Here is a 24217-nt window from a genome sequence, read left to right as displayed (position 1 = left end):
TTAAAAAATAGTGGTGTGGTTCCTGGTTGCTGCCCCCACGGAGAGCTCGTAGGCAGCACCCCATGAGCAAACTTGAGCCTCGGGACCACAGGTAAGACAAACCTTCCTGCTCCAAGCAACCTGACTGGTGAACTCAGGAGACACAGAGGCAAAATTCCTCTAGGACCGGACACTTCTGGTTTTTAGCAGGATTCCCAAACCCACGGATCCCTGCCCGCAGCAGCTCGCTGCTCCCAAACCCCGTGGGAGAGAGACCTCACCGCCTGGACAGGTGGGCACTCCTGAGACTGCAGAGCGGAAGAAACCACCAACACTGCCCACCCATGCCCACATCCCTGGCCCAAGAGGAAACTGTATACGGCCTTTGGGTACCCTTGGATAAGGGCGCAGCAGCAGCAGGTCCCCTGCGTCTGAGACACTGCCGGAACCTGAAGGGACCGACCAGATAAACAGTTCTCTGCACCCAAATCAAGTGAGAGGGAGAGCTAAACCTTCAGAGAGGCAGACACGCCTGGGAAACCAGAAGAGACTACACTCTGCCCACATTACTGATTCCAGAGGAAAACACCAAACGCCATCTGGAACCCTGGTGCACGGAAGCTCCTGAAAGGGCGGTGAAGATCTTCCTGGTTGCTGCCCCCGAGGAGAGCTCGTAGGCAGCACCCCACGAGCAAACTTGAGCCTCAGGACCACAGGTAAGACAAACCTTCTTACTCCAAGCGACCTGCCTAGTGAATTCAGGACACAGGCCCACAGGAACAGCTGAAGACCTATAGATAGGAAAACCTACACGCCCGAAAGCAGAACACTCTGTTCCCATAACTGGCTGAAAGAAAACAGGAAAACAGGTCTACAGCACTCCTGACACACAGGCTTATAGGACAGTCTAGCCACTGTCAGAAATAGCAGAACAAAGTAACACTAGAGATAATCTGATGGCGAGAGGCAAGCACAGGAACCAAAGCAACAGAAACCAAGACTACATGGCATCATCGGAGCCCAATTCTCCCACCAAAGCAAACACGGAATATCCAAACACACCAGAAAAGCAAGATCTAGTTTCAAAATCATATTTGATCATGATGCTGGAGGACTTCAAGAAAGACATGAAGAACTCCCTTAGAGAAACATAGGAAAACATAAATAAACAAGTAGAAGCCTACAGAGAAGAATCACAAAAATCCCTGAAAGAATTCCAGGAAAACACAAACAAACAGTTGAAGGAATTAAAAATGGAAATAGAAGCTATCAAGAAAGAACACATGGAAACAACCCTGGATATAGAAAATCAAAAGAAGAGACAAGGAGCCATAGATACAAGCTTCACCAACAGAATAGAAGAGATAGAAGAGAGAATCTCAGGAGCAGAAGATTCCATAGAAATCACCGACTCAACTGTCAAAGATAATGTAAAGCAGAAAAAGCTACTGGTCCAAAGCAAACAGGAAATCCAGGACTCAATGAGAAGATCAAACCTAAGGATAATAGGTATAGAAGAGAGTGAAGACTCCCAGCTCAAAGGACCAGTACATACCTTCAACAAAATCATAGAAGAAAACTTCCCTAACCTAAAGAAAGAGATACCCATAAGCATACAAGAAGCCTACAGAACTCCACATAGATTGGACCAGAAAAGAAACACCTCCCAACACATAATAGTCAAAACACCAAATGCACAAAATAAAGAAAGAATATTAAAAGCAGTAAGGGGAAAAGGTCAAGTAACATATAAAGGCAGACCTATCAGAATCACACCAGACTTTTCGCCAGAGACTATGAAAGCCAGAAGATCCTGGACAGATGTCATACAGACCCTAAGAGAACACAAATGCCAGCCCAGGTTACTGTATCCTGCAAAATTCTCAATTAACATAGATGGAGAAACCAAGATATTCCATGACAAAACCAAATTTATACAATATCTTTCTACAAATCCAGCACTACCAAGGATAGTAAATGGTAAAGCCCAACATAAGGAGGCAAGCTATACCCTAGAAGAAGCAAGAAACTAATCGTCTTGGCAACAAAACAAAGAGAAGAAAAGCACACAAACATAACCTCGCATCCAAATATGAATATAACAGGAACAATAATCACTATTCCTTAATATCTCTCAACATCAATGGTCTCAACTCCCCAATAAAAAGACATAGATTAACAAATTGGATACGCAACGAGGACCCTGCATTCTGCTGCCTACAGGAAACACCTCAGAGACAAAGACAGACACTACCTCAGAGTGAAAGGCTGGAAAACAACTTTCTAAGCAAATGGTTGGAAGAAGCAAGCTGGAGTAGCCATTCTAATATCAAATAAAATCAATTTTCAACTAAAATTCATCAAAAAAGATAAGGAAGGACACTTCATATTCATCAAAGGAAAAATCCACCAAGATGAACTCTCAATCCTAAATATCTATGCCCCAAATACAAGGGCACCTACATACGTAAAAGAAACCTTAATAAAGCTCAAAACACACATTGTACCTCACACAATAATAATAGGAGACTTCAACACCCCACTCTTCATCAATGGACAGATCATGGAAACAGAAATTAAACAGAGACGTAGACAGACTAAGAGAAGTCATGAGCCAAATGGACTTAACGGATATTTATAGAACATTCTATCCTAAAGCAAAAGGATATACCTTCTTCTCAGCTCCTCATGGTACTTTCTCCAAAATTGACCATATAATTGGTCAAAAAACAGGCCTCAACAGGTACAGAAAGATAGAAATAATCCCATGTGTGCTATCAAACCACCACGGCCTAAAGCTGGTCTTCAATAACAATAAGGGAAGAACGCCCACATATACATGGAAGTTGAACAATGCTCTACTCAACGATAACCTGGTCAAGGAAGAAATAAAGAAAGAAATTAAAGACTTTTTAGAATTTAATGAAAATGAAGGTACAACATACCCAAACTTATGGGACAAAATGAAAGCTGTGCTAAGAGGAAAACTCATAGCTCTGAGTGCCTGCAGAAAGAAACAGGAAAGAGCATATTCAGCAGCTTGACAGCACACCTAAAAGCTCTAGAACAAAAAGAAGCAAATACACCCAGGAGGAGTAGAAGGCAGGAAATAATCAAACTCAGAGCTGAAATCAACCAAGTAGAAACAAAAAGGACCATAGAAAGAATCAACAGAACCAAAAGTTGGTTCTTTGAGAAAATCAACAAGATAGATAAACCCTTAGCCAGACTAACGAGAGGACACAGAGAGTGTGTCCAAATTAACAAAATCAGAAATGAAAAGGGAGACATAATTACAGATTTAAAGGAAATTCAAAAAATCATCAGATCTTACTATAAAAGCCTATATTCAACAAAACTTGAAAATCTGCAGGAAATGGACAATTTCCTAGACTGATACGAGGTACCGAAGTTAAATCAGGAACAGATAAACCAGTTAAACAACCCCATAACTCCTAAGGAAATAGAAGCAGTCATTAAAGTTCTCCCAACCAAAAGGAGCCCAGGTCCAGACGGGTTTAGTGCAGAGTTCTATCAGACCTTCATAGAAGACCTCATAACAATATTATCCAAAGTATTCCACAAAATTGAAACAGATGGAGCACTACTGAATTCCTTCTATGAAGCTACAATTACTCTTATACCTAAACCACACAAAGACCCAACAAAGAAAGAGAACTTCAGACCAATTTCCCTTATGAATTTCAACGCAAAAATACTCAATAAAATTCTGGCAAACCGAATCCAAGAGCACATCAAAACAATCATCCACCATGATCAAGTAGGCTTCATCCCAGGCATGCAGGGATGGTTTAATATACGGAAAACCATCAACGTGATCCATTATATAAACAAACTGAAAGAACAAAACCACATGATCCTTTCATTAGACACTGAGAAAGCATTTGACAAAATTCAACACCCCTTCATGATAAAAGTCCTGGAAAGAATAGGAATTCAAGGCCCATACCTAAACATAGTAAAAGCCACATGCAGCAAACCAGTTGCTAACATTAAACTAAATGGAGAGAAACTTGAAGCAATCCCCCTAAAATCAGGAACTAGACAAGGCTGCCCACTCTCTTCCTACTTATTCAATATAGTTCTTGAAGTTCTAGCCAGAGCAATCAGACAACAAAAGGAGGCCAAGGGGATACAGATTGGTAAAGAAGAAGTCAAAATATCACTATTTGCAGATGATATGATAGTATATTTAAGTGATCCCAAAAGTTCCACCAGAGAACTACTAAAGCTGATAAACAACTTCAGCAAAGTGGCTGGGTATAAAATTAACTCAAATAAATCAGTAGCCTTCCTCTACACAAAAGAGAAACAAGCCAAGAAAGAAATTAGGGAAACGACACCCTTCATAATAGACCCAAACAATATAAAGTACCTCGGTGTGACTTTAACCAAGCAAGTAAAAGATCTGTGCAATAAGAACTTCAAGACTCTGAAGAAAGAAATTGAAAAAGACCTCAGAAGATGGAAAGATCTCCCATGCTCATGGATTGGCAGGATTAATATAGTAAAAATGGCCATTTTACCAAAAGCGATCTACAGATTCAGTGCAATCCCATCAAAATTCCAATCCATTTCTTCAAAGAGTTAGACAGAACAATTTGCAAATTCATCTGGAATAACAAAAAACCCAGGATAGCTAAAACTATCCTCAACAATAAAAGGACTTCAGGGGGAATCACTCTCCCTGAACTCAAGCAGTATTACAGAGCAATAGTGATAAAAACTGCATGGTGTTGGTACAGAGACAGAGAGATAGACCTATGGAACAGAATTGAAGACCAAGAAATGAACCTACACACCTATGGGCACGTGATTTTTGACAAAGGAGCCAAAACCATCAAATGGAAAAAAGATAGCATTTTCAGCTAATGGTGCTGGTTCAACTGGAGGACAACATGTAGAAGAATGCAGATCGATCCATGCTTATCACCTTGTACAAAGCTTAAGTCCAAGTGGATCAAGGACCTCCACATCAGATACACTCAAAGTAATAGAAGAAATACGAGGGCAGCATCTCGAACACATGGGCACTGGAAAAAATTTCCTGAACAAAACACCAATGGCTTATGCTCTAAGATCAAGAATTGACAAATGGGATCTCATAAAACTGCAAAGCTTCTGTAAGGCAAAGGACACTGTGGTTAGGACAAAACAGCAACCAACAGATTGGGAAAAGATCTTCACCAATCCTACAACAGATAGAGGCCTTATATCCAAAATATACAAAGAACTCAAGAAGTTAGACCGCAGGGAGACAAATAACCCTATTAAAAAATGGGGTTCAGAGCTAAACAAAGAATTCACAGCTGAGGAATGCCGAATGGCTGAGAAACACCTAAAGAAATGTTCAACATCTTTAGTCATAAGGGAAATGCAAATCAAAACAACCCTGAGATTTCACCTCACACCAGTGAGAATGGCTAAGATCCAAAACTCAGGTGACAGCAAATGCTGGCGAGGATGTGGAGAAAGAGGAACACTCCTCCATTGTTGTTGGGATTGCAGACAGGTACAACCATTCTGGAAATCAGTCTGGAGGTTCCTCAGAAAATTGGACATTGAACTGCCTGACGATCCAGCTATACCTCTCTTGGATCCAGCTATACCCAAAAGATGCCCCAACATATAAAAAAGACACGTGCTCCACTATGTTCATAGCAGCCTTATTTATAATAGCCAGAAGCTGGAAAGAACCCAGATACCCTTCAACAGAGGAATGGATACAGAAAATGTGGTACATCTACACAATGGAATATTACTCAGCTATCAAAAACGATGACTTTATGAAATTCATAGACAAATGGTTGGAACTGGAAAATATCATCCTTAGTGAGGTAACCCAATCACAGAAAAACACACATGGTATGCACTCATTGATAAGTGGCTATTAGCCCAAATGCTTGAATTACCCTAGATGCCTAGAACAAATGAAACTCAAGACGGATGATCAAAATGTGAATGCTTCACTCCTTCTTTAAAAGGGGAACAAGAATACCCTTGGCAGGGAATAGAGAGGCAAAGATTAAAACAGACACAGAAGGAACACCCATTCAGAGCCTGCCCCACATGTGGCCCATACATATACAGCCACCCAATTAGACAAGATGGATGAAGCAAAGAAGTGCAGGCCGACAGGAGCCGGATGTAGATCTCTCCTGAGAGACAGCCAGAATACAGCAAATACAGAGGCGAATGCCAGCAGCAGACCACTGAACTGAGAACAGGACCCCCCTTGAAGGAATCAGAGAAAGAACTGGAAAGCTTGAAGGGGCTCAAGACCCCATATGAACAACAATGCCAAGCAACCAGAGCTTCCAGGGACTAAGCCACTACCTAAAGACTATACATGGACTGACCCTGGACTCTGACCCCATAGGTAGCAATGAATATTCTAGTAAGAGCACCAGTGGAAGGGGAAGCCCTGGGTCCTGCTAAGACTGAAACCCCAGTGAACGTGATTATTGGGGGGAGGGCGGCAATGGGGGGAGGATGGGGAGGGGAACACTCATAAAGAAGGGGAGGGGGAGGGGTTAGGGGGATGTTGGCCCGTAAACCGGGAAAGGGAATAACAGTCGAAATGTAAATAAGAAATACTCAAGTTAATAAAAAAAAATAGTGGTGTGTGTGTGTGTGTGTGTGTGTGTGTGTGTGTGTGTGTATGTGTGTGTGTATGTGTGTGTGCATTCATGCATGTGTGCATGATTGTGTGTGTGTGTTTGTGTGTTTGTATTCATGCATGTGTGCATGATTGTGTGTGTGTTTGTGTGTGTGTATTCATGCATGTCTGTATGTGTGTGTGTTTGTGTGTGTGTGTGTTTGTGTGTGCGTTTGTGTGTGTGTTTGTGTGTTTGTGTGTGTGTGCGTATGTGTGTGTATGTAGACACGGACATATGTGTGTAGGGATTTAGGGATGTGTGTGCACATGTGTGCGTGTGCATGCATGCGTGTGTGTGTGTGTGTGTGTGTGTGTGTGTTTGCGCTTATACACGCGCAAAGAACAAAAACTTCACTTAAGACACCCGTAGATTCAACGGCAGTCATAGAAGTGATGTAGGCTCTTCTCGTTATGCAGACCCCTTCTCTCCGCAGAAGCCTGACACATAAATACACACTATCCCAATCAGGAAATAAGTGAGCAATTATTTTTGTTGAACTGGCTGAGATTGGTGTACTGTGCCAAGGTTTCCTTCAACCTTTAAGGAAGTTCTGGGCCTTCTCTATAATTGACTTCAGTGGCAGTCTTGATTTCGAGAGAAAACATGCAATGTGATGATAATTATGGAAGAGAGATTCTGAGCTCAAAATTACTGTTGCAAGTTCCATGGTAACAGATGCAATGACATCACATTTCAGTCAGTGTGGGAGTCACTGGCTGTGGCTGTTGGATTGTTCACTAGGGTGGTACTGTGCACAGCCAAGTGCCTTGATCCAGTCACCGTCAGGAGGGCCTGGTCACAGAGGGGCCTGCCTACAAAAACTTTGACAACACCATCTCCCAATTGCAAGTCTGATATCAGTTTGTAAGAGCCCAGAAAGCCTGTGGAACTCTCTAGATCTGTGGTTGTGGAGGAGACTGTACTTTTGAAGCTTCATTGGACCACAGCCAGTTCCAGACCAGGAAAGAGGCACTTTGAGACCTCAGAAATCTGGATGGGGATAACCACATCTTGGATTGTTCTAGAAACGAATCTATGCCAAGACAAGATTACACAGTCTTCAACCTAGGCATGCCAAGTGCTTCTGATAGTTAGCCATGGAGGATCAGGCCCCACCGAGACGCCTGTGTGTTTCCACCAGCAGTAGGTTCTCATCCAGTCCCCCAGCGCCACACTGCCATTCTCTGGAATCTATGGAAGAAACTCCCAACAGCCCTATTAGGTCTTCATAAAGTATAGACATAAACTTCCCTCACAAACTGATGAGCAGAATCACTAAAAAAAGAAAAGATTTCGAGCGGAAGATATTGTTTAGTCTACATCAAAGCAGGCAAGTGAGTTCTTTCATGGTTTGGATATTCATACTGAAAAGATTCACTACAGCCTGGGAGTATACCTCAGAGGTAGAGTATTTTTCCAGCATGCGCAAGGTCCTGAGTCAGATGCCAGCCCTTCAATAGAAGAATGAGATTGGTCCTGAAATCCCTCTTAGGAAAATTCCCCCTTCAAGACACCCATTCACCACAGGCTTACGTTCCTCAGTCTTCTTTGCATTGCAATATTTCCCTTCTTTATGTTTTTCCTCACTCTGGGTCCAGGCTGTGTGTTCCTTCCCATCTTCTTTTAAGCATCAGATGGCATCAGCACCTGCCACTGAAGAAGGGAGCCCACAGGGTGCCCTGCAGCAACCCAGTCTCATCGAATTCCGTGTTCTCTTCACAGACGTAGCTTCTTTTCTTCTTTTCTTTCTAGACAAAAGCTCTGATGGACAAACTTCAGAAGACTGTCTCGTCTGAAGGAAGATTTAAAAACCTCAGAGAAACTCTCAAAAAGTATGTCTAACTTAATCATTATGACTCACTTCAAGAATGTATCGTACGATCTATGTGGTAGTCACACATGGCCGACTCCCTCTGGGGCTGGGGAGAAGAAACAGAGAGCAGCTCCCATCATTGTAGTGTTTGGAGAGTTTTGCTTTTCACTTGGAATTCTGTGCATCTAGCGAACAGCTTATGGAAGTAACATGGTGTGTATGGAGACTGTAAGTCTAGTGAGCATATTACAGGTGTATGTTCCGTCGTGGGTAAGGACGTGGTGCATGTAGTGAGATTCTTACAGAAATACCATGGCATGTAGGGATTCTGTGCATACAGTGAGCATCTTACGGATGTACCATGGTTTATATAGATACTGTGCATACAGCAAGCACTGTTGGTTGTACCAAGGTGTGTAAGGATACTGTGCATATAGTGAGCATCTTACAATACTGTGAGTATAGTAAGTACTTTAGAAATATATGGACTATATTCCAGATAGGAAGATATGACCATAAGTCGAATCCCTCTTAATATGAATTTCTTAATTTTGTATTTCTTAATCTAAATATAATAATTTACTGGGGTGTCTTTCATCTAAATATTCCAAAAGCAGTTTATTACTATTATTTATTTTTGGTTTTTTAGATGTAGATTATTCTCTGTATGCACATGCACGCACACGCGCGCACACACACACACACACACACACACACACACACGTTGGGAGGGGAGAGTAAGGTCTCTGTTGCTTGCAAGTGGTTTTCTTGTGGTTTAACATGTGTGCTTGGCTTCCTTTGGGAGAGCATTAGTCTTGTGCCCCACTACTGGCAATCGTAGATTCGTTGCTATTACATCAGAAACAGCAATGACAGCCTAGCAAGTACTTGCTAAATGTTTACACACTGCACATTAGCTGTTCGCATATCTTTCTTAAGCTTCCCATCAAACTTCAGAGACTAGCTTTTCTGTCTCAGTATCCCTGAGCAACTGATCAAGTGGGATTCAAACTCTGTTCCCTCTGCACGAGAAGACAGAGCCTTAGCCTTGGGCCTCACTGGAAAAACCAAGTGGACCCACTTTGCCCAAACAAGTGTCTCCCTTCATCACTTCAGTGTGTAGCTATGACGCATATTAAGTCTGCATCTTCTAAAGCACTTCCACACTGTTTCACGTGCTGCAAGTTCTAACTGTGTGTGTATAGAGTAAGAGCCACTCTTCCTTGCCTTGCAGCTGTAACCCCCCAGCTGTCCCTTACCTTGGGATGTACTTGACAGACCTGGCATTCATTGAAGAAGGGACACCAAACTTTACCGAAGAAGGCCTTGTCAATTTCTCCAAAATGCGAATGGTAAGGGGCCATTTTGTGATTGGCCTGTGTCAGTGACTTCTTGGCTTAGAGGGAAGAGGCTAGGTAATAAGGCAGTGTTCGCTTCTACATCTTAAGGTAGAAGAGAGGGCAGGGACAGCTCTTGACAGCCAGTTAAAGAGACATTTTGGTAGACACTTCTGCTTGCCGTCTGAGTCCAGGCTGTTGGGAATAAAGGTCCAGAGATGGTTCTATAACACTGAGCAGTATATAGATGCATGAGTAGCCTTGCTAGACACCCATGTTCTGAACACCAAGCTACAGGCTCAAAACCCACAAGAAGCAGCACCCAGAGCTTCTCCCTGCCCCTAGCTTGAGGCCATTCTGAGGCCATCCACAGTCAGCTAACCTGATGTTCTGAGTTCAAGAATATCTTCTTGTTTGCTTTCCTCTTGGCTCCTCAAAGGTACAGGAAGTGATCAGACAGAGCTCCTTCTACATTATAGAGGACAGGACGTGGGGATACCATCCTGGGAGAAAGTACTACGAGGCAGAGGGGTACTTCTGAGTTGCCTATTTTTTTCCCCATTAGATATCACACATCATTCGTGAGATACGCCAGTTCCAGCAGACCGCTTACCGCATAGACCAGCAGCCAAAGGTAACACTGTGTGTGAGAACTTGCAAAGACAAGTACAGAAATTAGTGGCCCATCAAACCACATGGATGAGCAATGATCAGAAGCTGCCTGTGGCGAGGACCTAAAGTAGGAATGACCAGCAAGTGTGACTGAGAGAAAGGACCAACGCATCCACTTGAGTTCATCACTCAGCCTGTGTCTTGGGTTCTAGCCCTCTCTCCTCCGTACATTGCCGGGGCTTCCATCCCATTTCAACCTCTCCAGGTCACAAAATCCATTTTACAAACTGACCGAATTTTATAAAATAAAATAATAAAGTAGCAGTTTGCTTCAGTTTCTTCCTCTAAATTGGCTCTTTGGTTCCTCCCAGTGATGGACTATACAGGATAAGGTGAAATAAACCCTCTCTTCTCAAAGCTGCTTTTGGTCATGATGTTTGCCATAGCAACTAAATCAGCCTAGAGCAGTGACTTTATGTATTTGTCACATTATACTCATAGGGGTTATGAGCATTCAACAAGAAGAAACGTTTCCATAGAAACGCGTCCTTACATCTTCACTGGCAGTGCCGTTTTGTTTCCCTATTCCTGGTATCTGTCCCATGCACGCATGAACAGCAGGGAGCAAGCTAACGGGATTTCACCCTGTCTGTGTTGCTGTGAAGTGCACCTCTGCGTGGCCATCATCCTAGGCTGCACTCTTAAAGCTGTAAGCCATGAGAGCTCCGTGTGCCTGTGTTACAGAGGAAGCAAATCCCAATGCGTGATATGAGTGTTTATCACTGCAAGTTTAAAACTAATACTGTAAATATGTATAAGGCGTAGAAACGCCCAGTAACGCCATCGGAGATCACGTATGCTCTCTAGGATACTCACTGAGACCAGAGGTTAGGAAAGGACTACTTTTATTATAATTAGATGTCCATTCATGTTTGTTTTACAGAAATGTCTCAGGGAAAGTGTTGAGCTGTGCCAGATGAATTCAGAAAATGTATAGTTGATCTCAGAGGAACATCAGCTGAAGTCTCTCTCTCTCTCTCTCTCTCCCTCTCCCTCTCTCTCCCTCTCCCTCTCTCTCCCTCTCTCCCTCTCTCTCTCTTTCTCCCTCTCTCCCTCTCTCCCTCTCTCTCTCTTTCTCCCTCTCTCCCTCTCTCCCTCTCTCCTTCTCTCCCTCTGTCTCTCTCCCCCTCTCTCTCTCTTTCTCCCTCTCTCCCTCTCTCCCTCTCTCCTTCTCTCCCTCTCTCTCTGTCTCTGTCTCTCTGTCTCTGTCTCTCTCTCTCTCTCTCTCTCTCTCTCTCTCTCTCTCTCTCTCTCTTTTTCAGGTCATACAATACCTGCTTGACAAAGCCCTTGTCATAGATGAAGATACACTCTATGAGCTGTCACTCAAGATTGAACCTCGACTCCCTGCCTGAAGATCTGGCCCTGTCCCCGAGACCACTGGAATTCCGTGGAAAGTGGGTCACGCATGGCACAGGGGGGAACCAGAGGGACAACGCCTGCCTCCTTTCACCACCAAAGACGGAACCTAACTGTAATTCTGTCTCCAGCAAGAGTGAAGCCCTGCTGCATGGGCCAAAGGCAGATGCTCCAGGCTTGGGTGGGAAGGTGTAAACGGTGAAGCCTGGGGAAGCTGATGGCACAGTTTGCGTAAGGGGTACAGTACGGAGACGCTGGTAGCAATTGTAATGAAGTGGAATGAAGCTAAACCTTCCCTGCCCTGTGCTCTGTTAGAACTCAGGGACGAGGTCCCACAGAGAAGGCCTGCAATGTTTCTTTGTCACTCTACCAGCCTGGGCACACCTCTACCAACGCCCTAGGACTCAATTGCTTCTGTCACAGCTTCTTTATGCCAAGCATCATGGCCAGGCTGAAGCTTCCTCTCTAGGCCCAGCACAAAAGCAGTTTCAGCACGCAGCATGTGCATGGCTCTCAGTGCGTTCTACGTGCATGGAGTGGTGTCCTCTCAAAATGGCCGTTTTTACCCTTTAGGCAATAGGACAGGAAATAAAAGATTAAAAATGCAGTGGATTTGTGGGTAGCATTTCCTTAATGACAAGTATCCAGTGTCCCACAGGCTCGAGTGGGGGCTTCACTGAGAGATTGGTGGCCCCAAGAAGCTGCCCCCTTGGAGAACCAAGCATGGAGGTCTCAGTAAGATGCATGCCCATGTCAGTCACCTGACCAAACTGTGGAATGTGCTGTGAAGAGAAATGACTTTTACTAAGGAAACGTAGGCCTAAAAATCACCTTCGCTGGTTTCACTTATTTTCCTTTCCCCCAAATTACCCCAGAACCTTTTTCTGTTGTGTACAAACCCATTGGGGTTCATTGTGAGCACTGGCTATACTTTAAAAAAGAGCATTTTGTGGGCTTTTCTTTTTTCTTTCTTTTTCTGTTGGAGAGCTCACACTTGCTTGTGCTGTTGGCAGACAGTCCTTTCTCCTGTCTCAAACATCTTTGTTTAAAATGATTTTGAGATCATTCTGCATAAAAGAAAAAAAAAAAAACTCTAAGTGCAGGGGTAATGGCCCGGAGCACACCACAGCTCTTACCGCATAAAAACCAAATGAAGGGGGTTTCCTTGCACCCCAAGCCTGGATAAGTGGCCTTGGTCTCCTCACAATGGTTTGTTGTTAAAGGAATGGGGGTCTCCTCGACTGCCTCCCTCTCCTAGTCTCAGGAAGACCACTGCTTTAAAAGAAGGCAGCGAAGTGGGTAATTATTCTTTGAGCCTAGTGGACTGGGCATTTTTCCCTTAGAGGAATGATGCTTATTGATGCTGACAGTGGTGACTGACCTGCCTGCTATTTCTCCTCTTCCCTTGCATTTTAATTGCGTGGTAGAGCTAACAACGAGCTGGTGCTTTCCACTTGTTGGCTTAAGCGCTAGCATCGGTGATGTACCACAGAGCTAGCAAAGGCACATTTACTGCAAGCATTGGCCATCCTTGTATATAACTGCATAGAGAAATACAAACTGAGTGAAAAATATTTACAGTATATGAACTCCACTCCAAAAGTCTTTTCGCTGGTTCCTATTAGCCGACAGTGTAGCACTAAGTCCCACGGGGGGCACTTACAGACGCGTTCTCCTTTTTGTTCATTTATTTCCTGAGTTGCTTGTTTGTCCTCTTCGGTTTCGGAGAAGAGATCATTGCATCGTGGTGCATGATGACAGCATAGGATGTTGGACGCTAACTGTGCATACCTTGTGACTTGTTTCTCCGTGTTCGGAGGCCAAACAAGATCGTAGAGAGAAAAAAGCAAAGGTCAGCATTCTTGAGAGGACCACAGCATACCAACTTCATGAAAAACACCACTGGGAAAGGAGTACCCCCATCGACTCCGACCCACCCTGCTTCCGCTCCACCCCGTCCCTGCCCTTCAGGGGATGGCTCTGTGTGCACATTGCTCAGGAGTTTGGGCTCCTATTTCCCCAATGTTGTATTCCAGAGGCCAGTGCAGCCATTCTTAGTTTAAAAAAAATAAGAGGAAGGAATTTCTAATGCCCCTCATCTGTTGAAACGCAGCTTTTCTGGGGAGCTTGTTCACAGTAGAATGTTGGGAGTGCCCCCAGTGGTCATTGTGGGTACTGCCATCGCTTTTTACTCCATTTCTTCACCTTGTTAGAGCTAAAGATCGTATGTGGGTTAGCCAAGGCAGGAATGCACATTTAGAAACAAAACACCTCCACTTGGTCACATTTAAAACTCACCAGAGCAATTTGTGATTTTTTTCCTGTGATTGTTGAAAGCCCCTGTTCTTTGAAGCTTTCTATGTACTTGTAGGATGCGACGCATGTGCTCCAGTCTGTGTCTGCCAACACTCTGCTTTAGGAGACAGATTCCTAAGAGCACTGGGAGTCCGGCTTCCAAAGATGAAGAAGTGAACACGTGTACTGAAACATTAACAGGAAATCAACCTGCTTTCATGCTTTCAAATTAGTGCATCATCTCGCTAGTCGGTGGCGTGGCTGTGAGGAAGGATTTGGGGGACGCCCAAGACATCTCCACACTTAGTACAGAAACAAATCTCTTACCGAAGCCCTCTACCATATGTGACAGTTGCAGGCTTGAAGTATAATCCTGTCAGTTTTTGTTAGCAATTTAACAGGGGAATATAAAGAGGGGGTTTTAAGCTGCTGTGGAAATATTTTGGAGTGTCCCTGACACAAAGTCCCCTTTGCTGTCTGTTTCTGCATCTCAAAGTACTACACACAAACATGAAACTCACAGACGCCGGATCATCCGCTGTGAGCCGTTCAATGTGAGCATGGGCCCTTCCCCTTTCTTTCACGTTAGGTGAGACCAAACGGTGGGCGAGCAGACATTGCATCTTACCTAAAGAGGAGCGCAATACAGCGGTCGTTCCCAAATCTGTCAGCTTTCACATTAAAAAAAAAAAAAGATGTTTTAGCTTTTCTTTTCAACTTTAATGTCATTCCCCAACAAAACATCTCTTGTTTTAAATGTTTCCTTGAAATTTAAACTGCAAGCATTACCATTCCTACTGTGGTTGGAATGGCATGAGAGATAATATACCATACAATGATTTTAGCCCAGCTGATGTCCGCAGCTGGAGGAGACTCCTGAACGGAATTCATTCATTTCCATCTCTGTGAGAAATAAGACTGTAAGGCTGGTGACTTTTACACGCACCTCTATGGTTCCTGGAAATCCGACTCTAGTCGGTGGAATGTAGTGGGTATTCTTTCCTTACCTTAAAGTGGGAGAGAACAGAAATAGAGAAGAACCTTTTGTTGTAGGTGCTGACATGTGAGCGATCTAACAAAGTTTCCACTTCTGCTGACATTTCATTTGGGGGCATGGCATTAAGGTTACTGTTGATTGTCCTTGATCCGGTCTGCTCTAGGACAACACTCACCCTGTTTCACAATGTCGAACCCTTGTCTCTGCACATTTCAGTTTGAACCAGAAAGTCGGTGATGAAATAGCACTGGGCCAGACATGAGCCTCAGCACAGCTCTGCACTGCCCACCGAAAAGTATAAGCCAGTGTTTACACCTCTGAGTCTCACTTTTCACATCTGCAAAATGGGATTAATCATAATTCCTGTGCTGTCTACCTCACTGGGCTGTCCTGAGGATCAAAGGGGTCAGAATGTAAACTGTAAAGTGCTGTACGGTTGTGAGGTGACCGACTGCCATTCTCAGCTCTCTTTTGCAGAGGAATTAAATGTACTTATTATTTGTGTGTGTGTGTGTGTGTGTGTGTGTGTGTGTGTTTCTATGTGCGAACACATGTGATGGTCAGTGAAACGCATTGTTTGTGTCTGGCTACTTTGCACATCTGCTGTCATTTGTAACTCTAAGGGGGGATCTGTGTTGTGTCCAAGCACTTGCCAAGTGAGGTGTAGGTTATGCCGATATGCAAATTAAACGTCGCCTTTCTTCAGTACTCAGCAGTCTCGTGGTTTCTTCATTTACATCCTGTCCCACTGTTGACAACGTCCTTCACGTCAATCGACTCCTGTATATAAACATTCTTTTCCTTCTACAGTTCAGGTACACAGAACACCCAGAAGAACCCATTTTGCAGACTCAATTACTAAGCAGAGGATTGGAGGGGGTAGGGTCCTCTAAAAAGATATAAATGACCAGCTTGTCCCAGTCAGGTTCTGCTTCTTAAATCTGTCCCAGTCACATCCCCAGCCCATGTCTGCCTGCTGCTTCCCGACGGAGAACCCACCCTGCCCAGGCAGCTCATGTCCTGTGAGGACAACCTCGAGCTTCTGAGCAGGCTTCAGAGACATCCAGTTACTACCAGCTCTCACGTTCAGGAACTTCTGAGCCATCTCCGGTTGCATCGCCTTTAAAAACTTTATTCATGAAAATGTCACCATCCTGTTACGGTTGAAGGCTATTCTATCATCCTGGGAACCCCAAGGTTGTGGTGTTTACTAGAAAACCCTGTTTTCAGTTGTGCTGTGGCTTAGCCTTAGCACACACCTTTACTCCAAGAGCTTTCCATTTGAGTATTGTAAACAGGATTCAGTGAGGCCAAGCACAGGTCAAAAGGCAGAGCCAGCAACTGTTTGACAGGAAGTTAACACAGGATAATTAAGAAAAAAGCCAGAGAGTAAGAGGGAGTTGGGAGGACAGATAGGAAGTAGAAACGAGGGTCATTTGGTTTGAAGGAGTTTTTTTGAGGTGGTGAGACAGGGGCATTCATTCTGGGATGTGGGGTGAGGAGGAAGGTCAGCTGGATGCTTTCTCTGCCTCTCTAGCAGACTTTCACCCACTCCTGCCCACCCCCAAATTTAGACTTTTGTCCATTTCTAGAATGACTACAGCACTTACATTGTCTAATATATGTGAAAAAACACAGAAGTTCTCCTGACATCTAGAGTTGGATCAGGGTACAGCGGTTGAGTTCAGGGACACACTACACATAGAGGTCCCTTAACTCTTCTATAGTTGTGATCTGGACCAAGCAGGTTGAAGGGACACAGGGCCAGGCAGGTTTCTCACCTCTTCCTGCCTGGCCACCTCACAAGCCAATGTTCATGTCTGCATGGCCCCATCTGGAACCTGCTCTACCCACATGCCAGATAGAGTCAGGATCAGCAAAGGAAGGAAGTCCAGAAGAGAATTCCCTTAAAGCAAGTGACATAGCAGTTGGACACTCTCTTCTGTTCTAAAGCTAGCCACACAGCCACACCGGCAGGAGCTTGAAGGAGCTGCCTTGGATGAGAATGGGATAGAAGGAATTCAACAGAAACTGTGTGAGATGAGTATTCAGAAACTTGTAATAATGGCCGCTGTACATCCCTTGTAGAGGTTTCTTGTCCATTACAGCCTCTTTATCACAAGCTTAGACAGGAACAGAAACTTACTTTCTCAGCAAGTCCCACAACTTCTGACCCTACTCATTAAAATATAAATGTAATTTGTAAATATGAGCTATGAAGGTAGGAGTATAGAGGGATTCCTAAATGTTGATTGTCAAAAATTAAGGGGAAATAAATGGAAGTATATATACATTCACACGCACACACACACATATACATATACACACACATATATATACATATACATATATATATATATATATGCCATTCTTTAAAAATCTATGCCACCCTCCCCAAAACCTTGTGGTATTCTGGATCTGAGAGCCAGGCTGTGTCAGGTCACTGGAACTGACTTTGAAACAAATATGTGTACACGGGCTATTTTGAGGAGAACTAAGCTTCCACTTCCCCACTGCCCCGAGCCAGCTACAAAGTTCAGCCCGTTATGTCCCACGTCCACAGCTTCATACTTGTGGTACCAGAGAAGGCCACTGGGGCCCAGGAACTGTGATCCAAGATGAGAGAGTGTGCCAATTGGGTCTGAGATTCTGGAGGATCATGAAGTCATTGTGGCTGGCTCCAATGGGACAGTTTTAATGACACAACAGAAAAGTCTAGAAAATATCTGAGTATATCACACATTTACAGGGAGTGCATTTGATAAAAGAACAACTTCCTGATCGGTGTAAGCCATGTCTTAGCAGACAGCAAGTGCACAAGTTGACTAGGCTGTAACTGACACACAGTGGTTGACTCTTAAGCACACACTGGAGAAAATAACATGAAAGACTGCATACACATACCTCCCCCTGTCCCCTCCCAATCTGCATGGTATGCAAAGACTGAAAAAAAGGACCTTTGCTGTGGGTCAAGTTTAGGGACACTTTGACTAAGAAGAACGCTGACCTACCTAGGAGACCAAGACTCTTGTCCCCTTCCCCACTGTCCAGCAACTCTCTGAATATGGCTGTGCCCTAAGAAGGGAGAGAAAGGGGTGAGCTGGTGATGCTGTATGGCTGCAGAAGTTGGGTACGTGATAGCCAGGAGAAGCCAAGGCAAGCTCCTTTGAAATGGCAGGGCTGCTGTCCAAAACCCGGGTGGTCTGTTACTATTCATAGGCACCTTTGTTGGCGGACGTCCTGGGAAGCTATTTTTAGCAGGGACATGATCTGCTGGGCCGTGTGCTAGTCATGTAAGCCAGTGTGAATAAAAGTGGAGAGTCTAGTTCAGATATCCTGATCTTGAACATGAGAGTGATGTTCATTGATTGTCCCTGAACCCAAGTCCCAGACAACAAGCTGTGAGGAGGCCTTCCTGGTTGCTTCTGGTTCTCTTTCTAACAGCTGGAAATAGATCACCTGAGACTTCCTCTCAGTCTTTATTCTCCAGGGCTAATGCCCTTTCCCCTCCAAGAGAAATGTTTCCTAGCAGTGGTTTCCTCTGCTGGCCCTTGAACCCCAAGCTAGGACTGCCCCCCATCAGGTGAGCTACAGGACGGAACTCCCTCTCAGAGCAACAATTGTCTACAGACCAGGCTGGCAAGCCAAGTCAAGGTCTGCCTGTTCAAGGGAGAGGCAAACGTTTCGTAGAAATGGCAGGTTCTAGAAAGGACACCTGGTCTAGTGGTAGAAGAGCCAGGGGCTGGCCTTCAAGGACACAGCTGGGGGAGCCTGTGTGGCTGGAGGTCTTATGTGTGATTGGTCGAGAAGGACTCTTCAGCCCCGCCCAGCAGAGTAGCCTTTTCTAGGCTCATCCCCAGAGGCTCCTGTTACACTTCTTGGCTGTGTGCACGCAGCAGGATCTGGACACGACAGACTCCTCCAGCTTCAAGGTCAGTAGGATGCTCAAAATGCTTGATTTCTCTAAAGAAGGACAGTACTAGACCCAATTATGGTGAGCCTTAGCATATGGGACCCCCAACCACACAGAAAACACTTACTGGGAAACTGAACCAGAGAGAAATGGGAGTGTAATGTAGCAATATGGTTGCCCTTGCCTGGAATTACGTTTTTCCCTGGTCGTGAGCACTGGCAACTCAACCAGAGAACCCAAAACCTTAGCTTGCAATGCCTCTGTTACATAGTGAATTGAGAAATTCTGTGGAAAAAAAACTAAATGTGGGATTTTGACCCTAAACTTGAGGTAAGTTTAGAAGTTACAGTTTATTCTCTACTGATTTGCAGAGACCAATCCACTCGGGTCCGTGTCTGGCAGTGTTTTTTCTCAGTTGCATCAAAAGAGGTGCCTGATGACTTGGCATGAGCTAGCTGGAAATTTTAAGTTGTTTTGAGGCTCTCCGAAAGAGCAAAACTGGTTCCTGATGGGCTGGGTTCCATTTAACTGGTTAATGCTACTGCCAGAGATTCACTCTTGCAAGGATTGGTACACTGAGAATGAGCTACATAAAGCCCCATCTCTAGAAGGAAAATGAAAAATGGCTTCATATGGCTAAGTGGCAGCCCACCCCTTACATACTTGCTTGGTTCTTGGGGAATGGTCGTTGTCAGCCTACCCTTGTATGTGAAGTCCATGCCTGGAAGTTCTACTTTGAATGTATGAAAAGCAGCACCGGCCCACAAACCAAAGCACCCTTCATCCTCAGTGTTCTCCGAACCTTCCAAAACCATGGCCAGGTAATATGACCAGCACCGTGCTCTCTGGGCAGTCAGTACACTCAGGACACCGTCCTGTTAGATAAACTGTATACTTCCTGCGAGGCTGCTTTCCCAGTGGACATTTCTCACTTCCTGTCCCATCTGTGCCCTTCTAGTCTGTCCTTTCATAGAGAACATGGCATCAGAGGTGGCAAAGAGACTGCCCACTGTTGGCTGCTGAGGCCTTGCCTGCCATTCACACTGGGAGGCACCTTATCCAAAGCCTCAGTACGTAGAGCCAATCATGTCTGTGAGCTAAGCTATTCACAGCTTTGTGGCAAAATCATGGTGTCAGAGCATGGGCGGGGGACCTTGGCAATCTCTCTTTAAAAAAAAAAAGTATCAGAGGCAAAGCCAGGAAGTAGGGATCAGGGTTTGGAATGAGAAGGTATGGAGGGGGTCAGAGATAGAACAGAGCTGACTTAGTCTAATACCAGAGGCCCCAAGTTCCCATCTCTGTCAGAGGAAGTGCAGAGGAGGATCCACTTGTCTTCCTTGAGGTCACATGTGGTATCTGTGTCTGGCATTCTGGGAGTTCTTGTCTGTTGAGCCAGGTCCCCCCAACAGAGCGAACCTTGAAGGTGACTATTGGAGGTCATATGAATCCCTGCGTCATCAGAGAAGATGACATCCCACTTGGTTACAGCTGTTCAGAGGACAGGGTGGCCTTTAGTTACCCATTCTCTTGAAAGATAATTCTGAAAGGACGCCATGCCTCTTTACAAATGGAGTTAGAAAAGGTCTCTATGTCTTTGGCTTATGACTTCTTACTTGCTGAGTCAGACAGAGAAGGCCGGGGTGCCCATTAGGGTTGACCTTGCATCCTGTCACGTGAGGTAATTGGACCCGTTTGCTGTCTTACAGCTAGAAACCCATAGTCATTTCTGCTTGCCTACAAGACTGGCATCATGGGAATTTCTGTGCTGGAAAACATCCAGTACATCCTCTGTTTGGGGGTGACTCTGTTGGCAGCTGACATGTGGTTCCCCACTACTTCTGCCTTTCATCTGTCTTCTAGCCTGGTGAAGCCCAGGCAGATGGAGGTGGTGAACAGCAGGGGCAGAAATAACTCTGATTCAGCAGAAAGGCACACACAGTCCCATCTCCAGGGCACGCAGAGGGAACAGCAGCTTCAGGAGTGGGGTAGTTCGTCCTGTTACAGAACCAAAGGGAAAGCTGGGAATCTGAGACCCAGTTTGCCAACTGGAACAGAAAAATAAAAAAAAAAAAATCACACACAGCCCCTTTAGCACTCTGCCTAAGCCTGTTCACTGTGGCTTTCCTTCTTTGCTGTAGAGAGCAAATGAACACAAGCCCAATGCCTTAATCAGGCTTAGTCAAGCTAGGTTCTTATACAGTGCCCCCCCCCCCCACATAAATTTTTCCTGGCTTAGAGTTTCAAAATTCTACCCAAATGCTATAAAAAGCATACTTTTCAAACCAAGAGTATTAAAGCTGTTCTACATTAGGGAAACAGCCTCTCCTGGTCAGAGATATAGACAATCAATCCCTCCTCCTCCTCTCCTCCCCCTCTTTTACGTCACCCCATACAGAAGGATAGAGGATGAGAAGAGAAAGAAAGAAAGACCTCCAAGAAAGGCAGGGCCAGTGCAGTGTTCCAAGCTAGGCTTGGCAGGCACACCGAGTGCCTAATGTCAGAGCAGAGTGTGCACAGAAATGTCTGGAATCCTAGGCATTTCTGTAGAAGCCTGAAGAAGGGAAGAGAACAAACTTCAAATGTTCTGGGAGTCAGCGAAGAGTTACGTGCTCCAAGGTGACAATCCTGGTTCTTGGCATGGTTGTGGAAAAAGTGTTTCTGGGCTCTTGGAGTGACGTGGGGCACACCTAAGTCCTGAACTCATGAGAGCAATGCTCTTTTGATTGCTGGCCAAGGCTGGACTGTAGGTGAGGTGCTGGAGTCACATGAACCTGGGTCAGAACTGGTGACAAATTTGGCTTCAGGTTGTGACACTTGGATCTAGAAAAGGCCACTTGACTTCCATTCAGCCAAGTAAAGCTTACATGGCAGGTTTCTTGTAAAATCTAACGATGCTTGTCTCACCCTTTGCACCACTGGGCTCAAGTGGGAACTCAGTTAAAGACAAGAAGAAGAAGAAGAAGAAGAAGAAGAAGAAGAAGAAGAAGAAGAAGAAGAAGAAGAAGAAGAAGAAGAAGAAGAAGAAGAAGAAGAAGAGGAGAAAGAGGAGGAGGAGGAGGAGGAGGAGGAGGAGGGGAAGGAGGAGGAGAAAGAGGAGGAGGAGAAGGAGGAGGGAGAGGAGGAGGAGGAGGGGAAATGAGGAAGCTTGACTACATGGGCAGGGTTGAGAAGGTATTTCTTGACAGAAGTGAAGAATCCTAGCAGCAGGTCAAAGTTCAAAAGGATGAGGAAACCACAGCTAGGAAGCTGTTGTAGACACTGCCAGGACAGAGATATGGGATGAGTGAACCCATGTGGTTAAACTCCTCTCTGAGTGGTATGTTGGTAGTCAAAGGAAAATCAGCAAACTTTAAAGTATGTGACAGGTGGATTCTGGGATGTCATCTTGTCCTTGGATAAATGAAATGAGACAATTCAATGAAAATCTTAAAACGATTATTGAAAAAGCTGAATGAATAGGCATCTGAGGCCAGCTAGCTAGGTATTTAGTATTAAGATTGAGGAGGGAGTAGAGAAGCTCAACCCTAAGATGTTAGGGAAAGGTCCCCATTCACTTAGTGACTGCTGCAGCCTGCTCCTTCCTCTGCCACACTCGTCACAGAAAGGAAGCTGCTGAACCTCCCTGGACAGCGTCCATACACTGCCTGGCAGCTGCCTGTGTTTGGGAAACCAAGTCAAGACATGCATAGGGCATGGCCACTTGTGCAGATGTGCAAATAGATGCCTGGATGTTTTCACATGGACAATTTTATGCTTATCATTCTCCTCCTATATCACGACTGTAGATGTGCTTAAGTGATGCTTTCCAGGAGAAAAAAGAATGACTCAAATATACAGCTGTGGACTAACCCATTAGTGTTTCATGAATAATCTTCAATAGCATTCTTGATGCTCACACAAAGCAAATATGTGCGTGTGTGTGCATGCGTGTGTGTGCGCGCGAGTGTGTGTGTGTGTGTGTGTGTGTGTGTTTACCTTATTACTATTACAAAACCATAACTACGTGTACTCGTTCGTGTGAGAGTCCCTTTTTCTCTTCCATTTCGGAATGAGTCATAGAATGTGTGTCTAGAAAAGCAGAGGCAACAGCTGCAGCGTCTTCTGTATTCTAAGCACACAGCACACTTACCATGACCCTTATCCCGTGTGCTGGCTGATCCTGGCTCCTTTGCCACTACAGAGTTGCCCTGAGATCCTTCTACCTCTGTCTCGTGTCCTGAGGGTTTCATTTTCCTCCCGAGCATAATGCTGGGATAATCAGACTGGATGCTTTTGTGTTACTGGTTGTTTCTTGCTTCGTCTTCCAGGTCGGCCACAGCGATTCACAGAGCTGTGCAGGTGATTCTAAATCCAGTCAGCCACCGAGGACCCTCAGTCAGTGCAGATGGGGGTGCATATAAGGGCAGCACTCACTCCTGACCTCTGGCCTCCTTCATGCACCTCATCTAGACTCAGAAGGATCCTTTCAGTACCAAAGGAAGGCTCCACCCTTCTGTTCTAGTCAGGGCCTGAGCCTCTCAATGAGCTGGCAGCTATGTATGCCCTGGCCTGCGGATGCCTCCTTGTTCCTCTACAGGATGCCCTACAGCAGGGAGCAGACCAGAAATGTCCCTGTGGCTGAGTGATATCAAAGTGCTGGACTCTGGAGGAGTGTTGGTAGAGGACAAGTGCCCCTGCCTGACCCGTCGTCACATCCAGAACCAGGGAAGCCTGTGTCCTAGGATAATGAGGAACAGACATCCCAAGGCTTTATCTTCCTGAGTAGAATGAGGAAGGGGCTAGGTGACCCGATGAAAAGCAGGGAGTCCGACTAAAGGATCCCTAAGAAGAACTAGATGTGGTTCTACCAAGGTGCGACAGTTGCCCAGCTGTGACCTTGCCCGGTCACCAGGAAGTCTGGGTCGGCAACTTGCACCTGTTTTAAGTGAAGGACCTGTAGACTCTTACCTAAAACAAAGCCCATTTTCTGATGCTGGGGTGTTTGTAGAGGGGTGTGTGTGTGTGTGTGTGTGTGTGTGTGTGTGTGTGTGTGTGTGTGTGTGTAGGGTGTGCAAACACTCTCTGGAAAGCATCTAGAAGTGGCCTTTCCGACTTAGTGCAAGGGAGAGCGTCAGGTGCTAACCCCTGCTTAGTCCTGAGTGAATCCCTGGCACCATTCTGAAGTCTTGGTGT

At 45.1% G+C, this 24217-nt stretch overlaps 2 protein-coding genes across 4 annotated transcripts in view; both read left to right on the top strand.

The window, feature by feature from the left end:
* The window catches only part of Rasgrf2 (RAS protein-specific guanine nucleotide-releasing factor 2), a 242029-nt gene extending 226189 nt beyond the window's left edge, over nt 1-15840 (top strand). For all 3 annotated transcript variants that reach the window (NM_053721.3, XM_087614308.1, XM_087614302.1), the window contains 4 exon segments: nt 8412-8491; nt 9707-9824; nt 10375-10443; nt 11744-15840. In NM_053721.3, coding sequence (NP_446173.2) covers nt 8412-8491; nt 9707-9824; nt 10375-10443; nt 11744-11836 — 360 coding nt within the window. In that variant the 3' untranslated portion in view covers nt 11837-15840.
* A 3163-nt stretch (nt 15841-19003) lies between these two features.
* Nucleotides 19004-24217, top strand: part of Ckmt2 (creatine kinase, mitochondrial 2) — a 30465-nt gene continuing 25251 nt past the window's right edge. The window contains 1 exon segment of the mRNA NM_001127652.2: nt 19004-19064. The gene's annotated coding sequence lies outside the window, so the exon portion shown is untranslated.

The sequence above is a fragment of the Rattus norvegicus genome, chromosome 2 (assembly GCF_021556685.1).
Source record: "Rattus norvegicus strain SHRSP/BbbUtx chromosome 2, alternate assembly SHRSP_T2T, whole genome shotgun sequence".
In the NCBI taxonomy this organism is placed as follows: domain Eukaryota; kingdom Metazoa; phylum Chordata; class Mammalia; order Rodentia; family Muridae; genus Rattus; species Rattus norvegicus.
This window is presented reverse-complemented; position numbering and strand designations above follow the sequence as displayed.